This window comes from Peromyscus maniculatus, chromosome 14 (genome assembly GCF_049852395.1).
Source record: "Peromyscus maniculatus bairdii isolate BWxNUB_F1_BW_parent chromosome 14, HU_Pman_BW_mat_3.1, whole genome shotgun sequence".
Lineage (NCBI taxonomy): Eukaryota > Metazoa > Chordata > Mammalia > Rodentia > Cricetidae > Peromyscus > Peromyscus maniculatus.
In genome coordinates, this window is record NC_134865.1 from 45,917,171 (window position 1) to 45,931,706 (window position 14,536).

General features: G+C 46.1%; 1 protein-coding gene across 2 annotated transcripts in view; it reads left to right on the forward strand.

The window, feature by feature from the left end:
- Prkch (protein kinase C eta) overlaps nucleotides 1–14,536 on the forward strand; it is a 211,941-nt gene that overhangs the window by 185,058 nt on the left and 12,347 nt on the right. For both annotated transcript variants that reach the window (XM_006992732.4, XM_076550877.1), the window contains exons 11-12: nucleotides 2,179–2,317; nucleotides 2,913–3,101. In XM_006992732.4, coding sequence (XP_006992794.1) covers nucleotides 2,179–2,317; nucleotides 2,913–3,101 — 328 coding nt within the window. The remainder of the gene's footprint in view (nucleotides 1–2,178; nucleotides 2,318–2,912; nucleotides 3,102–14,536) is intronic.

Below are 14,536 nucleotides of genomic sequence, written 5' to 3' on the forward strand. Positions count from 1 at the left end.
TTCTCAGATCAGGGATAGGGAGACAGGCCCATGACCCACCGACTGTGAGTGCAAGACGCTGGAGAACCATCAGCTCCATATACTGAAGACACTGGGTGGTGGTGGGGGGTGTCAAGTGACCCAAAGCCAGAGTAATCGCACTGATTGGCAGTTGCCTGCCTATCTCCAGCTCTGGGAAATCTCCACGTCACCCAGCATCCCTGCTTGACATACTACCTTCTCCCCTCCGACCGTCCTGTGGATTGCCTCTGAGCACATCATTCCTTTAAAAAGCGAAGCATCCACATCTCCCACATGCTCTTTGCTAGGCCTGGGTGGCAGGAACCCGTGATGGCCGGCAGGACTCCTGCCCAGCCTGTGCTAGCTGCAGCCTTCCTTGGTAACAGTGCCCAGGCTGTGGCTAGTGATTGACAGCTGGATGCTAGAGCCTGTAGCTAGTGATTGACAGCTGGATGCTAGAGCCTGTACCAGGAGAAGCTGTGTTAGGACACCATTGCCTTTGGCCTGCTGATAACTGTCGTCAGCCCGTAGTGAGACACGTGCTTCCCTACACTGAAGGTTGTTGTTTTGTTTTACCAAACAATCCACTTCCCTGCGGTGGCTTCTCTAAGAGGTTGGGAGAGAGGTAGAAAGGGTCTTTATCTGAGATCCCCAATGTCTAGGCCTTCTGTGGCCTGGAGTGTACTCACACAGACGCTGTGTTCACTTCTGTCTCCTTTTCAAGAACCTGCTGGCTCTAAGACAGAACCTGGTGGGGTAGGGGGTGGGGGGTGGTCTTCCTGCTGTTTCCTGGGTCACCACATCTGCAGCCCTTGCTGATTTGATTGCGCCTCACAACATCTCTGCTTACCCTGCCCTTCCTCCACCCACCCCTGACTGGCTGCTCCACCACCACCACCTGGTTAAGGTGTCATCCTCCCCCTAGATGTTCCAACTGCCCCAGCTGATTTCTTCCTGTTCTGCAGGGAACCTGTTCCTCCCTAACCAGGCTGCTGCTTCAGTTCCACATAGTAATTAAATAGCAAAATTCTTTCACGTGACACTAGACTGTCCTAGCTTCAAAGACCCAGCTTTCTCTCCAGCCCGTGGCATTTTCTTCATGGCTCTGTGCTCCCCGGCTGGCTGCACTCCAGGATGCGGTCTTCTCAGTCCACTTGCACATCCATACCTCCTTGCCTGCTGCTGGGCACCTGTTCAGTCCGTCTGCTACCACAACCTCACACCCTCCTCAGCCCGGGAGACTCTGTCTCGGTTTCTTCTACTGTGATGCTTTACCTCTCTCCTCCTGTTGGAAGGAATTCATTTTCTGACTTGTTTCCCTCACAATAGTGAGTTTCTATTTCTGCTGTCTCCCTGATATTATCCAGTGATTGATATTTTTTTTTATCTGTGTGCATGTGTGACACACACACTCTCCCTCCTCCTTCCCTCCATCTCTCTTTCCCTCCCTCCCTCCCTTTTTCCTTCCTCTTCCCTCCCCACCATATGTTTAACAAATATTTATTAAGGATCCAGTGCTAGGCATAATAGTGAACCAAGCTAACCAGATGCCTTTCTGCACGGAGCTGCAGGTCTTATCCCATATGTGTGCTCCTGTTACATTATGAGCTCCTTGTGAACATATTTGAGACATACCTACACGTTCTCACTCTTTAGCCCAGGCTGGCAGTGAATTCCCTATGTTGCCCAATCTGGCTTCCAACTCCGACCCTTCCTGCCTTTTCCTCCAGAGTGCAGGAATTACAGGTGTGCGCCCCACCTGGCTATGATCCTCCAAACTCTGAATGCCTGTCATAGTCCCTGGAACACAGCTGCCACTTGTTCCATGAATGAGCACTGAGTGAATGCCAATGGGCAGAAATAGGTACTAATGGAAGATAGAGTGTTGGTAGGTGGATTTCTTATGGGTACAAAGTACCTGGAAAACCTAGAAAGTCACATTCTTCCCTCAGTACCTAAAATGTGGCCTCCGTTCTTCTATGTGGTTAGCCCGTTCCTGAGGACTCACCTTCTAGGGTCCCTGATGCACGTTCTGAGAGTTGGTGTTCCTTTTTAAAAAAAAAAAAATCCCAATCACCCACAGAAGATTGTTCAGGAATGTTTTAGTATGCTCAGAGAAAGCCCGTGCAGCCACTGCGGTCTGGCTGCCCAACACATGCTGTTCTTGGTTTCTTTCAGAGACTTGAAACTGGACAATGTGCTCTTGGACCACGAAGGCCACTGTAAACTGGCCGACTTTGGAATGTGCAAGGAGGGCATCTGCAATGGGGTCACCACGGCCACCTTCTGTGGCACACCCGACTACATTGCTCCAGAGGTGAGTGCCCCTGCTTCGTGTGGCTTTGGAAATCGGAGCTCCGCTTAGCCCCGAGTGGAAATATGACCAGTTGTTATTCTGTGCTGCAGCATCATGGGCAGGGCTGAAGCCAACACCTCCAGGCTCACAGACAGCAGCTCATTGAACGCATGGCCACTGAAAAAGTCCACAATGCATCTAAATCAGAGTTTAAAAATATTGCAATTTTTTTTATCGATTCCCTCATGGCTATGTCTTCTGCTCTTTAATCTCTACCCGGTGATTTAGTTCTAGCCCCAGTAGCAAGTCTAAAGGAAAGTAGTTAAACCTCCTCCCTACGGACGAATGAGCCTAGTGTCCTCATCCCCTCCACATTAGATAGTTCTAAGCCATCCCTGTTTGGAAAATGTGTGTGTCATTGTCTTGCAAGTCATAAATTCTGGACCACTTGGAAGGGGAGGCACCTAAGCACATGCTCTGTGGAGATGAATGAAACATACATGCCAGCACAAGAGACTTGCTTTTTTTGTTTGGCTATCTCCTAATCCCTAGTCAGGAAGAACACCTTTGTAAAAGCACATGCATGAGGCACCTCTCACCTGCCCCCTTTGCACAGATCCTGCAGGAGATGCTGTATGGACCCGCAGTCGACTGGTGGGCTATGGGTGTGTTGCTATATGAGATGCTCTGCGGACACGCCCCCTTTGAGGCGGAGAATGAAGACGACCTTTTCGAGGCCATACTAAATGATGAAGTTGTCTACCCTACCTGGCTCCACGAAGATGCCACAGGGATCCTCAAATCTGTAAGTCTGACTTACCCAACGAGCTTCCGGCCTATCATACATGAGCTGGCCTCACAGGCCTCTTGTGTCTTTTCTTAATATCTTCTGTGAGGACATGGCCACCACTAACTACAATTGGTGTTTCAGTCTGGAGAAGCACGAATTTCCCCCAGGCTGTTTTCCACTTACACCATTAATTCTGGGACAACTTCAATATCAACAAGTCAAGGGTTTCTAGTATTGGAGGTTGAGTGTAAGTGAAATGAGATACCCACTTCGTGTAGTCAGGCCACACCAGGGTCAAGTGAGGGTCAGTCTCAGTCAGTTGTGTTTCTTTTGGCAGTGTCCAAGGACCAGGACAGAGGAGACTTCCTCTCAGAGCTGAAAGAGGAGGGTACTTCAAAACCTCCCTAGATCTCTGGGCCACCATGTCAGCTTTTTACGCAAGACCAAATGCCGAGCTCAGGTTTCTGGTATAACATGATAAGGTGCCTTACTTTGAAGTAAGAAAGAACATGGATTTGATGCCCTTAGACTGAAAATAAAACAGTATATATGATTCCGTAACTACATTAGTTAAGTTCTAAACTCATATTGTTGCCTACTATATGCAGAGGAGATGTGAAAATGAATTTTAAAATATACGCTTTAGTGAAAATTAGGGCAAAGCATCCTCTGTTGAATGATGTCTATAGGATGTCTATGGACTTTTATCCCATGAGTATTATCCTCAATTTGTGTTTCTTTAATTTGCTTTTGTGATATTAGATACCCTTTACATGGGTTTGAAACAAAAAATTAAGTGTGGTAGATACTAGCTGCCATACGAAAGTCTTGTCCCCCCTCCCAATAAGGTGCTCCAGACTTATAATCATTACTGTTTTGAGAATATCTATGCAGGCCCCTGCATACTGGGACTGAAGATGTGGTTGTCCTGGAGAATTTTGTGCCTCACCCAAAGTGGAAGCCTCACAGAAACCCTTCTCGGGTGAATATTGTCAGTGTCCAATATGATAACAGGAGCTCAGGAGCTCAGGAGCCAATAACCCCTGCCCCCAAATTGAGAAAACACTCATGTCATATAGAAGTAAAAATAAAATACTTTGGGGTTCTACCAAATGTCTCCAGTCTAGCTTAATTTTCATAAGAACAATTCATTTAAATAGTTAGAAATTTTGGAGTAAGGAGAAGAGGAGTGTGACTTTCATAACTTTATGCATGAAAAGCCAGGGAGAAGGGCTTATCTCTGCAGACTCAGGCCATGAAGTTTCTTAACTTCCTGGAAGGAGATAGACTCACCTGGTTGGCCACAGTTAACGTGGATAAGATGCTGTGGTGACACTCTGTCACCACGCTCAGAGCAGAGCCTGCTTGGCATTGTTACTTCCCAGTGCTGTGACCCAGAATCCAGTTCCTTGTGATTCTCAAGGCATTCTGGGCCCCGTGGCCTACAGCAGCCACCATCGTCTGACTAACGGCTTTCCATGGAGCCGATGTCATGTTCCATTACTGCGGCTGCTTCGACATTTTCATTATTTAATAAAAGAAGGACCCCAGCACTTATAATGCAAGAAAAAAAAGCTAGTTCAAGCTATAAAGGCCACTCTGCTACCACTGAGGGCAGGAGATAAATGTCGGGGTCTAGGAAGCGTCTGGAGACCCCTTCATTTTCTGACTAGATGGCTTTTGCATCTGCTTTTCTGAATTGTTCCCCTCAGCCTTTTTAGAAGTTCCCAATCTTGTCCTGGTACCTGGGGTCCTCTTGAAACTCTTCCTTCAGCTAAATCGGAGTCTGCAGATCACCTTCTTAGCCAAACTTTCTGGAATCGAGAGTGGTACCAAGAGAGGCTGAGTCCCGTGGAAGTATTAAGACAGTTTCTCCTTAAAAAAGAACTCAATATAAGTACGCAGAAAATATTTTCAGTAACTAGCCTTTGTCATCAGGGGCGTCGTCACAGACTCGTTGTTCTGACAGCAAACAGCCTCCAGTGCCGCCCCCCGCCGCGCTCCCCCCCCCCCCTGTTAGCCTCAGTGATGCAGACCGGGCTGCCCCCTCTCCTTACAGGTCCACTTCTTGCAGAAGGACTGTGAATCCCTCTCTTGGCCTTTTCTCTAACACCAGTTACTCTTTTGGCTGGAGGCAGCACCTGAGGTCACATCTACTCCCTCCTTGGGGTGTCACCTCCATAGTAAGGAGCAGGGATCCAGGCTGGCGGTGGCAGGCCTGCTTCCCAGCGCTCCTTTGTTGGTGAAGTGGCCTTGGTGAATCTCGGCGTGTAAAGCGGAGCTGATGCAATGGAACCCAGAGGGCTCCTGCTAGGGTGAAATTCGGTACTATGTGGAAACCTTCCAGGCAACACAGCAAGCATACGCCTCTTCACACCTTCAAAGAATCTGACTCAAAGTAACTGTAAAGACACCTGAAAGTTGTCAGACACAAGTTACTACAAAAAAACTTCACTGGGAGGATTTCTGGGGCAAATTTGTATATTTTAGTTTCCCTGCCTGAAACTGAGAAACCTAAGTGCTACCATTGAGAACTCGGGGCTAGATTTTACAGAGGGCTGGAGCATTTCAATGGAAAAGTAACCATGAAAATCCTTAAGGACACTTAGGAAATGCGAATCAGAAAAGCTGGCCCACACCTGTAATCCCAGCATTCTGGAGGCAGAGGCAGGAGGATCACTCTAAATTCAAGGCCAGTCTGATTTATATGAGTTCCAGACTAGCCAGGGCTTCACAGAGAGATCTTGTCAAAAATAAATAAATAAGAGGGGGAGGAGGAAGAGGAAGATAAAGAGAGGGAGAGAGAGATGGAGAGGGAAAGGGAGAGAGAGAGGGAGAGAGAGGGAGAGAGAGACTGAGACTCTCTCTGAGGGCAGATCTGGGCTCTTTCCATGGCTAGCTGTATAACCTTGGTCAAGGGCTGTAACTCTGCAGGGCCTCAGTTCGCTCACCTGCAGCCTCAGGATATATGCCCTCTAAGATCATGTAGGGATTCTGGGAGAACTGCTCAGCAGAGTGTGTGCCCAGGAAGGGACCTCCACTACACACCCCGCCAGTGTTCTGACCGCTGCATCTACAAAATGACATTAGGCTCTTTGACGACGGTGACTTTGCGGCCATAAAAGGACTGTTGGCCTCTCAACTCCAGCATCATAAGCCATCATGACAGCGTTCCAACTCTCCTCACATCCTGGCTTAATTAAGCCAAGATAGTTCCCTTACTGCTGGACAAAGCCTTAGACATTGTCACATTTGGCCACCTTATTTTGTAGAGGAGAGAAAGCAGCAGCCCAAGGAACTATGCCCCACTACAGGCCACATAGCACATTACGCCAATAAAGTGAAATCTCCCTGGATTGCTAATGAGGGTGTAAAAAGATAGAGCCAGTGTGAAAAAAAAAAATGATGGTAGGCAGTTCCTCGAAAGATTAAAGGTAGAATTTCCATCGGAATGAGAGATTGGACTTCTGAGCACATACCCAAAAGAACCGGAAGCAAGTGCTCATTCGCAGCAGCATTATTCACAATATCAAAAAGTAAAACCAACCCAAGTGTTTATCAATAGACAATAAAAAAAATGGGATATCCATGCAGTGGAATATTACTCAGACTTAAAAAGTGATTTTGATACATGCTATAACCTGGGAAAATCTTGAATACATTATGCCGAGTGAAATGAGCCAAAAAGAAAAGGACAAACATTATGTGATCTTTTCCACTTATCCGAAGCACCTAAAATAGTGCAGTTCACAGAAACAGTTGCGAGGGTGACGGTCTCGGGGGGGGGGGCGGGGGATTGTGGAACGGAAGAGTGGGTATAGTTCATGGGAAAAATGTGAAGTTAGAGTTTTAGAGAATGAAACATTCAGGAGAAGGCTGTAACATGGTGTGGATGGGAATATGCTCCAAGACACCAGCCTTCTCAACTGAAAAAATAAGTAAAATGCTAGATTTTGTGCTATATCTATCTTGATGGGGGAAGTGCACAAATACCTAGATTCAGAATCAAGATTTTTTTGACTACTGTTATCCTAAGACATCAACCCAGACTACATCTACCCATGCCAAAATGTTCTTCTCTTTCTCATGAACGCCCATCTAACTACCCTTAGACCCCCCCATTTCTAACACCAGGTTACACCTGATGGCAGCCATATGCTGTCCCAGGGACTTCAGCCTTTGGAAGAAGTACCAGGATGCTGTGTGGTTAACACTCACATAAGCGCTAACTTTGCCCCTATTCAGTTCTCCATAAAGTGAGACATACACTGATGTTAATAATCAGCTATCGTGTTACTTAGAGCCTGAGCATCCGAACAATGCCATGATATCAGAAATGGTCATCAGTCTACTGAGGAGAGTGTCTGAAAAGAGAGGCCACTCTGCTAGGTTCTCAAAATCCAGGTTCAGTTCAATTCAGCAAATGCTTGCCTCACAAACCTTTGCCGTGCCTTGTGCGAAGTGCTAGGAATGTGACGGGCGGCAAGACCTGGCCTCCTGCTGTTGCCCACAGTCAAGGAGGAGTTGAGAACACGTCAGTGAACACTTCACATGACCAAGGAGAGTCACCTTTGGAGAACATTCCCTCTCTGGAGGCCCGAAGAGGAAGGTGGCGTCGGAACAAGACAGAAAAAAAAAAAATTACATTTAAACAGGGAGGGACAAGTGTGGTTCACGTGCATGGACAGGGTGAGAAGGGCGTGTAGGTAGAGGGCATGTGTGCAAAGCCTCGGGCAGGAGGCAGTGAGAATGTCCCAAGAACTGTGGTCACTAGTTCTCTGCTGCTTGGAGCAGTGGCTGTGGTGTGGTTAGCGGCAGAACACTGACAGGATCCGGGTATGCAAACTTGGATGGGTCCAGGGGACATTTGCAAAGTGGAGTATATGTGACCGTTGGTCACATGGCTCTGGGGCTCAGTAGAGATGATTAGAAATTGTCAGTATAAACTGCGGGGGGAGTAGATGTTGAGCTTGAGAGAAGAGAAGAACTACAGAGGGATGGGGGATGGGACGGGACCCGAGGCACTGAAAAGGGTGACAGTGGGAAGCCAGGAAAGGATGACTTTAATCAGCATAAACATAAAAAGCTGCAACATGTCTACTGCAATAACCAGCTGTACAGGGTGATCCACCTAAAAGCTGGTGCCTCCTGGGAAGTGCCGGTGGGGTGGGAATACATGGTCCTCGCCCAATAACTTGGGGTGTAGGAATGAATCTGTGTTAGCAGTTAGGTAAGATGGAACAGTTTTAAGACAGCACAAGATTTTGTTTGGTAGCACAGTGCCAGAGAGCTCTGTTCTCCTGACTGATGAACCCTTGGGAGCCATGGCCAGGCATCCTAGGAGCGTGGTGACTTCAAGAGTCCCTACTGCTAAATGATCAGAGCTATTGGGTGGTATCTCTCATGGTCCTAAAAGCAGTCATTATGAGTGCTAAGGTTTGAACTGTAACCCATCCTCTTTGCTTTTAATTCCATAAAACCCTGTAATTATTAGAAACGTCAACACAGAGGTTCGAAGATGGAAATCCTTAAAGGGCAAGTTTATCTAAATCCCTAGTTTGTCCACAAACAGTGAGGCTGACTGAGGCTGAAGGACGTCACATGCTGGAATGGTGTAAGCACATTCTAGCCTCAGAGTCTTGAGTCTTGTTTTGTTTCTGTGCCTGTTTTTCAGTCGTGTGTGCGTGAGGCACTGGGGATGGATGACCAGCCACAGCATTCACTTTGGATGAGGCAACACATGGAAGCATTTTCAAAGTGGCACATCTAACATAAAGCAAGTTATTAGTATTGTTAAATTATGAGTAGTAATTCCACAATGCACTTAAGGTGTCATTATCCTCATCCTATTCCTGAGCACTCTAGAAACATCATAAAAAAGTAGTACATACTTAATTACACGTGAGGCAATGCTGGATGACTTTTCTTTCTAAGAGAATTAAGTTTTTATTTGTCTAAGATCATTTGGTCCAAACCAAAGACACATAGATAGGGTTCAAAGAGCCAAATTTGTAATATATATGCCAAGTAGGTGTGTGTGTGTGTGTGTGTGTGTGTGTGTGTGTGTGTGTGTTATGTATGTATGCATGCATGTGTGTGATGTATGTATTTGTATGTGCATGTTATGTATATCTGTGGATGTGTGTGCACACACAGATATAGTCAATATGTTTGGCCTCTGAACAAGGTGCTGCTTATCCATCTTGTGTTCCCCACCTTATAGAATTGACATTCTAGTTGTAGAGGAGAGAAAAAAGAGGTTTGAAAGAAGCATTTATACAATAACTGAATGCTTAGAATTTAATGACAAGAAGTCCCCAGTGCTGTGAATGTATAAGCAACACAGCTATCCTCACCTGGTCTGGGAGAGAAGGACATCTTGAGGGGTCAGGTTTAAAGTATATAAAGATCCTGAGAAAAAGAAGTCCTTTTGAGTAAGTGACAGCTAGCTAGGATATCTTTTGTTTTCCCAACATAATATTTTTATTGATTATTTGGGAGTTTCACATAATGCGCCCTGATTACATTCACCTCCCAGGTCCACCAACCCTCCCTCCCTTGTGACCTCCCCTAAAGAAAAGAAAAGAAAAAAAAATACCAAGTCCAATTTGTGTTGCTCATAAACTCACTGGAGCATGGTCAAACTCCCAGTGGCCAGCCCCATTTAAAAACAAAAACAACTAACCCCTTCCTCACCTCCACCCCCACCCCCACCCTGGGAGAGCCATCCAGGGATGCAGAGAGCCAGGCAGCAAGGAATATAGATGGGGCTGGAGAGGCAGCAAGAACCCAAGGACCTGGTGAGCACAGAAAGCTGTTTGGACTTTGAAATGCCAAGGCGAGTCTGAAGCATCTCAGACAAGCATGCATGATCACATCCTGTCTTATGTCTTATGTCTAAAAGATCACCCTGGCTGGCAGAGTATCTGCACATGAGATGATTCCTCTCAAAACGATCTGGGACTAGAGGGCAAACAACCGCACGCAGCACAGCTGGGCACACACCAGTCAAGTCTGAGTGCTGAGTAGATCGAGGGCATTTCATTGTCCCCTTTATGTGTCTGAAATTTTTTGTAATAGGAAATGTGAATGGGAGTCTTCCACCAGCGCTCTGAGTGGACAGAGCTGTCTTCAGTCTGTGTGGGGAAAATGAGCTTAGCCTTCACGAAAGAATGAAGGAAATCAGTTTAATTACACACAAATCTATAGAAAAATCATGTGAGCACCACAAAAGCTCTTCCATGGCTTCTAGACGCAACTTTCAGTCTAAGCAAGAGTCAGAGGACCCTAGAGTAATTGTTTTTTCATTGTGGGCATTTTGGGAAGAGAGACAAAGTGGTCAAGACAAAATCTGTCTTCAGGGTCCTGAAGTGAGTTTAACATTTAAACAGAGAATCAAGAACATCCATGTCTAAACCATCCCAGCTGAGGGATGGTCCCACCCACTACTGATCCATCGTTGTCTGGGCTTCAGTTTCATCCTGTAAGGTGGTCTGACTAGCGGTTACAACTGTATGAAATCCATTTCTGGGAGAGAAGCTCCCCCTCTTCCTTCTCCCAGCATGTCCTTGCTGGGGTCATCCCCAGTTCCTTGGGGTGCATTGTTTCTATGGCCTGATAGTCAGATGGAAAGACACCAGTGTCTCTTGAGAACATTTCCCTTTCTACTGTGGGTCATCTTCTTGTGGCTTCCTGAGATGTCCTTGTGATTTTTTTTTTTTTTTTAGCGCTATGGTCAGGGCCGTTCCAGGAATGAGTTTCCACTAAATGTTTCTCATACCATTGTTTCACTTTGAAATAAAAGGCTATTTGATTCCCTCTTTTAAAGAGGGAAGGCACCATTATCATCTGCTGTCTGTGGAAACTTCACAACTCTCATTCGTGGAGCTACCACAGAATTGTTAAAGGCCCCAGCCAGTGCTTCATCAATACAGCAGAGTCAGTGACCCTCCTGCCTACAGGAAGAGAAGGGACAGTCCTGCTCATTGTTCCTATGAGAGTGAATGCTTGGCAGGACAGATTTAGCCTCTCTTGACTTGTAATCCATCATCAATTCCTGAATCTTTTCTTCCCATCATTACCTCTTCTACTTTCCTCCTGACCTTGGCCACCGTCAAGATGGTGGACATTTGAAACACTCATGTATGGCTGTCCAAAAGTTTTATACAGATAGGGGGCTAGGAACGTGGGCTTCCTGGTAGAAACATCTTTTGTGGAGCATAGAATTGGAAAAATAGAAGACACAGACTTTAGCCAGAAAATCTATTTGAGAAGAAAAAAATCACTACTGATCCCTGCACTAAAAATGACTGATAGAAAGGCTGTTCCCTCTTTTGCTCCTTTGTCCTTTGTTGTTTTGTTTTAACTGCAAGCGTTGAGCCAGTGAGATGATGTGGTAGTTTGAATGTAATTGGCGACCATAAGTTCATAGGGAGTGGCATTATTAGGAGGTGTGGCCTTGTTGAAGTAGGTATGGCCTTGTTGAAGTAGGTATGGCCTTGTTGGAAGAAGTGTGTCTCTGTGGGGGTGGGCTTTGAAGTCTCTTATGCTCAAGATACCACCCAGTGTCTCAGTTCACTTCCTGTTGCCTTTGGATAAAGATGTAGGAGTCAGCTTCAGCACCATGTCTGCCTGCATGCTGCCATGTCCCACCATGATAATGGACACTATAAGCCACCTCCAATTAAATGTTTTCCTTTATAAAAATTGTCATGGTCATGGTGTCTCTTCACAGTAATAGAAGCCCTATCTAAGACAGATGGCTTAGCCAGTGAAGGCACTTGCCTCCATGTCTAATGACCTGAGTTTGATCCCTAGGACCTACTTGGTGAAAGGAGAGAACCAAACCTTACAAGTTGTCCTTTAACCTCTACACGTGCCCCCAGGATATGCACATGTGCGTGTATACACATAGTTACATAAATGTAATAAATTTAAAATGTATCTGTTAAACACATACGCATGCTCCAAACGTCCCACCCCAACTTCTCTCTCAATGAATAGATCGTTAATACTGGCAGAAGCCGGGCAGTGGTGGCACACAACTTTAATCCCAGCACTCGGGAGGCAGAAGCAGGTGGATCTCTGAGTTCCAGGACAGCCTGGTCTACAAAGCTAGTTCTAGGACAGCCAGGGCTACACGGAGAATCTTGTCTCAAACAACAACAACAACAACAACAACAACAAAAACTGGTGGTAGCTTCCCAATTAACAGGAGATGTTGTTCAACGACACGTTTGTATAAAAAAATAGAAAGAGACTTTCTAGATTGCTGGCCTTAAAAGTCTGATGTTGTTGTTTAAGTTTGTCCTTCCTTTTGAAACAAATACTGTCTTCTGTGGTCACCACACTCACCCTGAATTGTGCCAAAATGTTGATAATCATGACACATACACAAAATGCAGTTTGCAATGAGCTTTGACGGTTCACCTGAGCTTTGCCTATCTACTTCCAGATAGGAAGGCTTGAGGATGTCCTCAAGGAGCCCCAGATCTTTGACTGGGGATGCCCAGCTCAGAGGTGCTGAGTCAGCACCTGTGAGGGATCGCCTGGCTTTGTGGTAACTCAGATGAAGTCAGCACCCAGTGGCTGAGCTCACACAGGTGTTAGCTAAGTGCTGAAAGGAGCCGCCGCATTCTCCTGAGTCATCTCTGTCAGTTCTGGAGGCATTATAATCTCGGCATTGGCAGGCGGTGATAAAGTGCTTTTGTTCCAAAGCTTTACAGAAATTACAGAGTATGTACGTGTGGGGGTTTATCTGTCCCTGAAATGATCAGATTTCATCATCCGTGCATTGTGTGCAGAATCCCTGCTGGCCTCTGTCACAAAGAGGGGAACCACGGTGAATTCTGGGATCCTTTCCCTACCATGAGCGAGGCCCTGTCTGTGGCTAGGCAGCTGACGAGGGAGCAATGGCAGCTGGTCCTTCCTTTCCCACCACCTCTCTTGGTAGATGGAGATTGGGCAGCTCAAGGGGGTGGCCAGCAGGGAGGGGGTCACCCAGCAGAGAAGAAGGGAATGTGGGAATGAAGGCTTGCAGGACTCCAATTCCAGACCACTCGAGCTGCTTTTTCAAATGCTGTTATGCAGAACACCCCAAAAATGGCTGTCAAAAGAGAGAGATGGTTAGCATGCAATTAGACAAGATCTTCTTCAGGGCTGGAGTTCCTCAGTGAGGAAATGGTATATCCACAGCCTCTCATGGAAGCTTCTGGTACAACTGACACCTCCTAGAAGCAACCCATTGAGTCACATCAAGGATAACATGGCCGGCAACAGAAAAGGGCCCATCTTCCCAGAGACTTTGTAAAGCTGTTGTTGTTGGTTTTTTTTTTTTTAAACTTCTTCCACTTCATAGAATGTTTATTTCCTGAGAACAGGGTTTTATTTGCAGAAAGTCATGTGAAGGATTTCCTCTTTTCTTTTTCCTGTGTTTTCAAATGAACTTTTCACACCACAGGCCTCTTTCATCTCCACCTCTGGCTCTCCAACTAGGAAAATAAAGTTGTCAAAGGTTCTGGGACATGAGATTGGGGACTCTATGTGGATATGTCACTAGCCAGCCTCTATGCATCAAAAGCACTTTCTAAGTTGGGGAAATCCTGAGCAGAAGCAAGATTCTTGATCCTTGGTCCTGCATATATATTATCTTTGGTGTCCAAACCACAACTAGCAATCAACTGAAAAAAAAAAAGTTAGATCTTTGGTAGCTGGCAAGGAATGTGCACAGGAGGAGAGTACTGACCTGAGTTTCCATGGGAAGAAGTACAGGATGTTCAATAATGTGCTTCCGAAAAGCCTTCCCCAGCTCTCTCTTCTTTACAGTAGCAACTCTTTTTTAAAAGATTTATTTTACATTCCAACCACAGTTTCACCTCTTTCCTCTCCTCCTAGTTCATCCCCCAACATTTCCCCTGCTCCCCTTATCCACTCCATCTCTATTTAGAAAAGGACAGACCTTCCATGGATACTGACAAAACATGGCATATCAAGTTACAGTAGCGACTCTTTTATATATAATATATATATATTTTTTTTTTTACTTATTTATATTTTACGTATGAGCGATCTGCATGTATACCGGCATGCCAGAAGTGGGCATCAGACCCTATTATAAATGTTTGTGAGCCACCATGTGGTTGGTGGGAATTGAACTCAGGACCGCTGGCAGCCAGTGCTCTTAACCGCTGAGCCATCTCTCTAGCCCCTACAGCAGCAACTCTTGAGGGTGGCACCCAAACCAAAACATCTGTGTGGCTTGGGCAGGTGGGACAGCAGCCTCAGGGAGATCCCACTTTTCCTTGCACACTTGAAAAAGAAAGAACGTGAAGCCAAGTGGTTAGGGAGATGGGGGAAACTGGGAGGAGTTGGGGGAGGGGGAAGACGAGGATCAAAACATATTATATGAAAAAATTCTGGTAAAAATAAAAGGAAGCTACTGGATGGGAGCA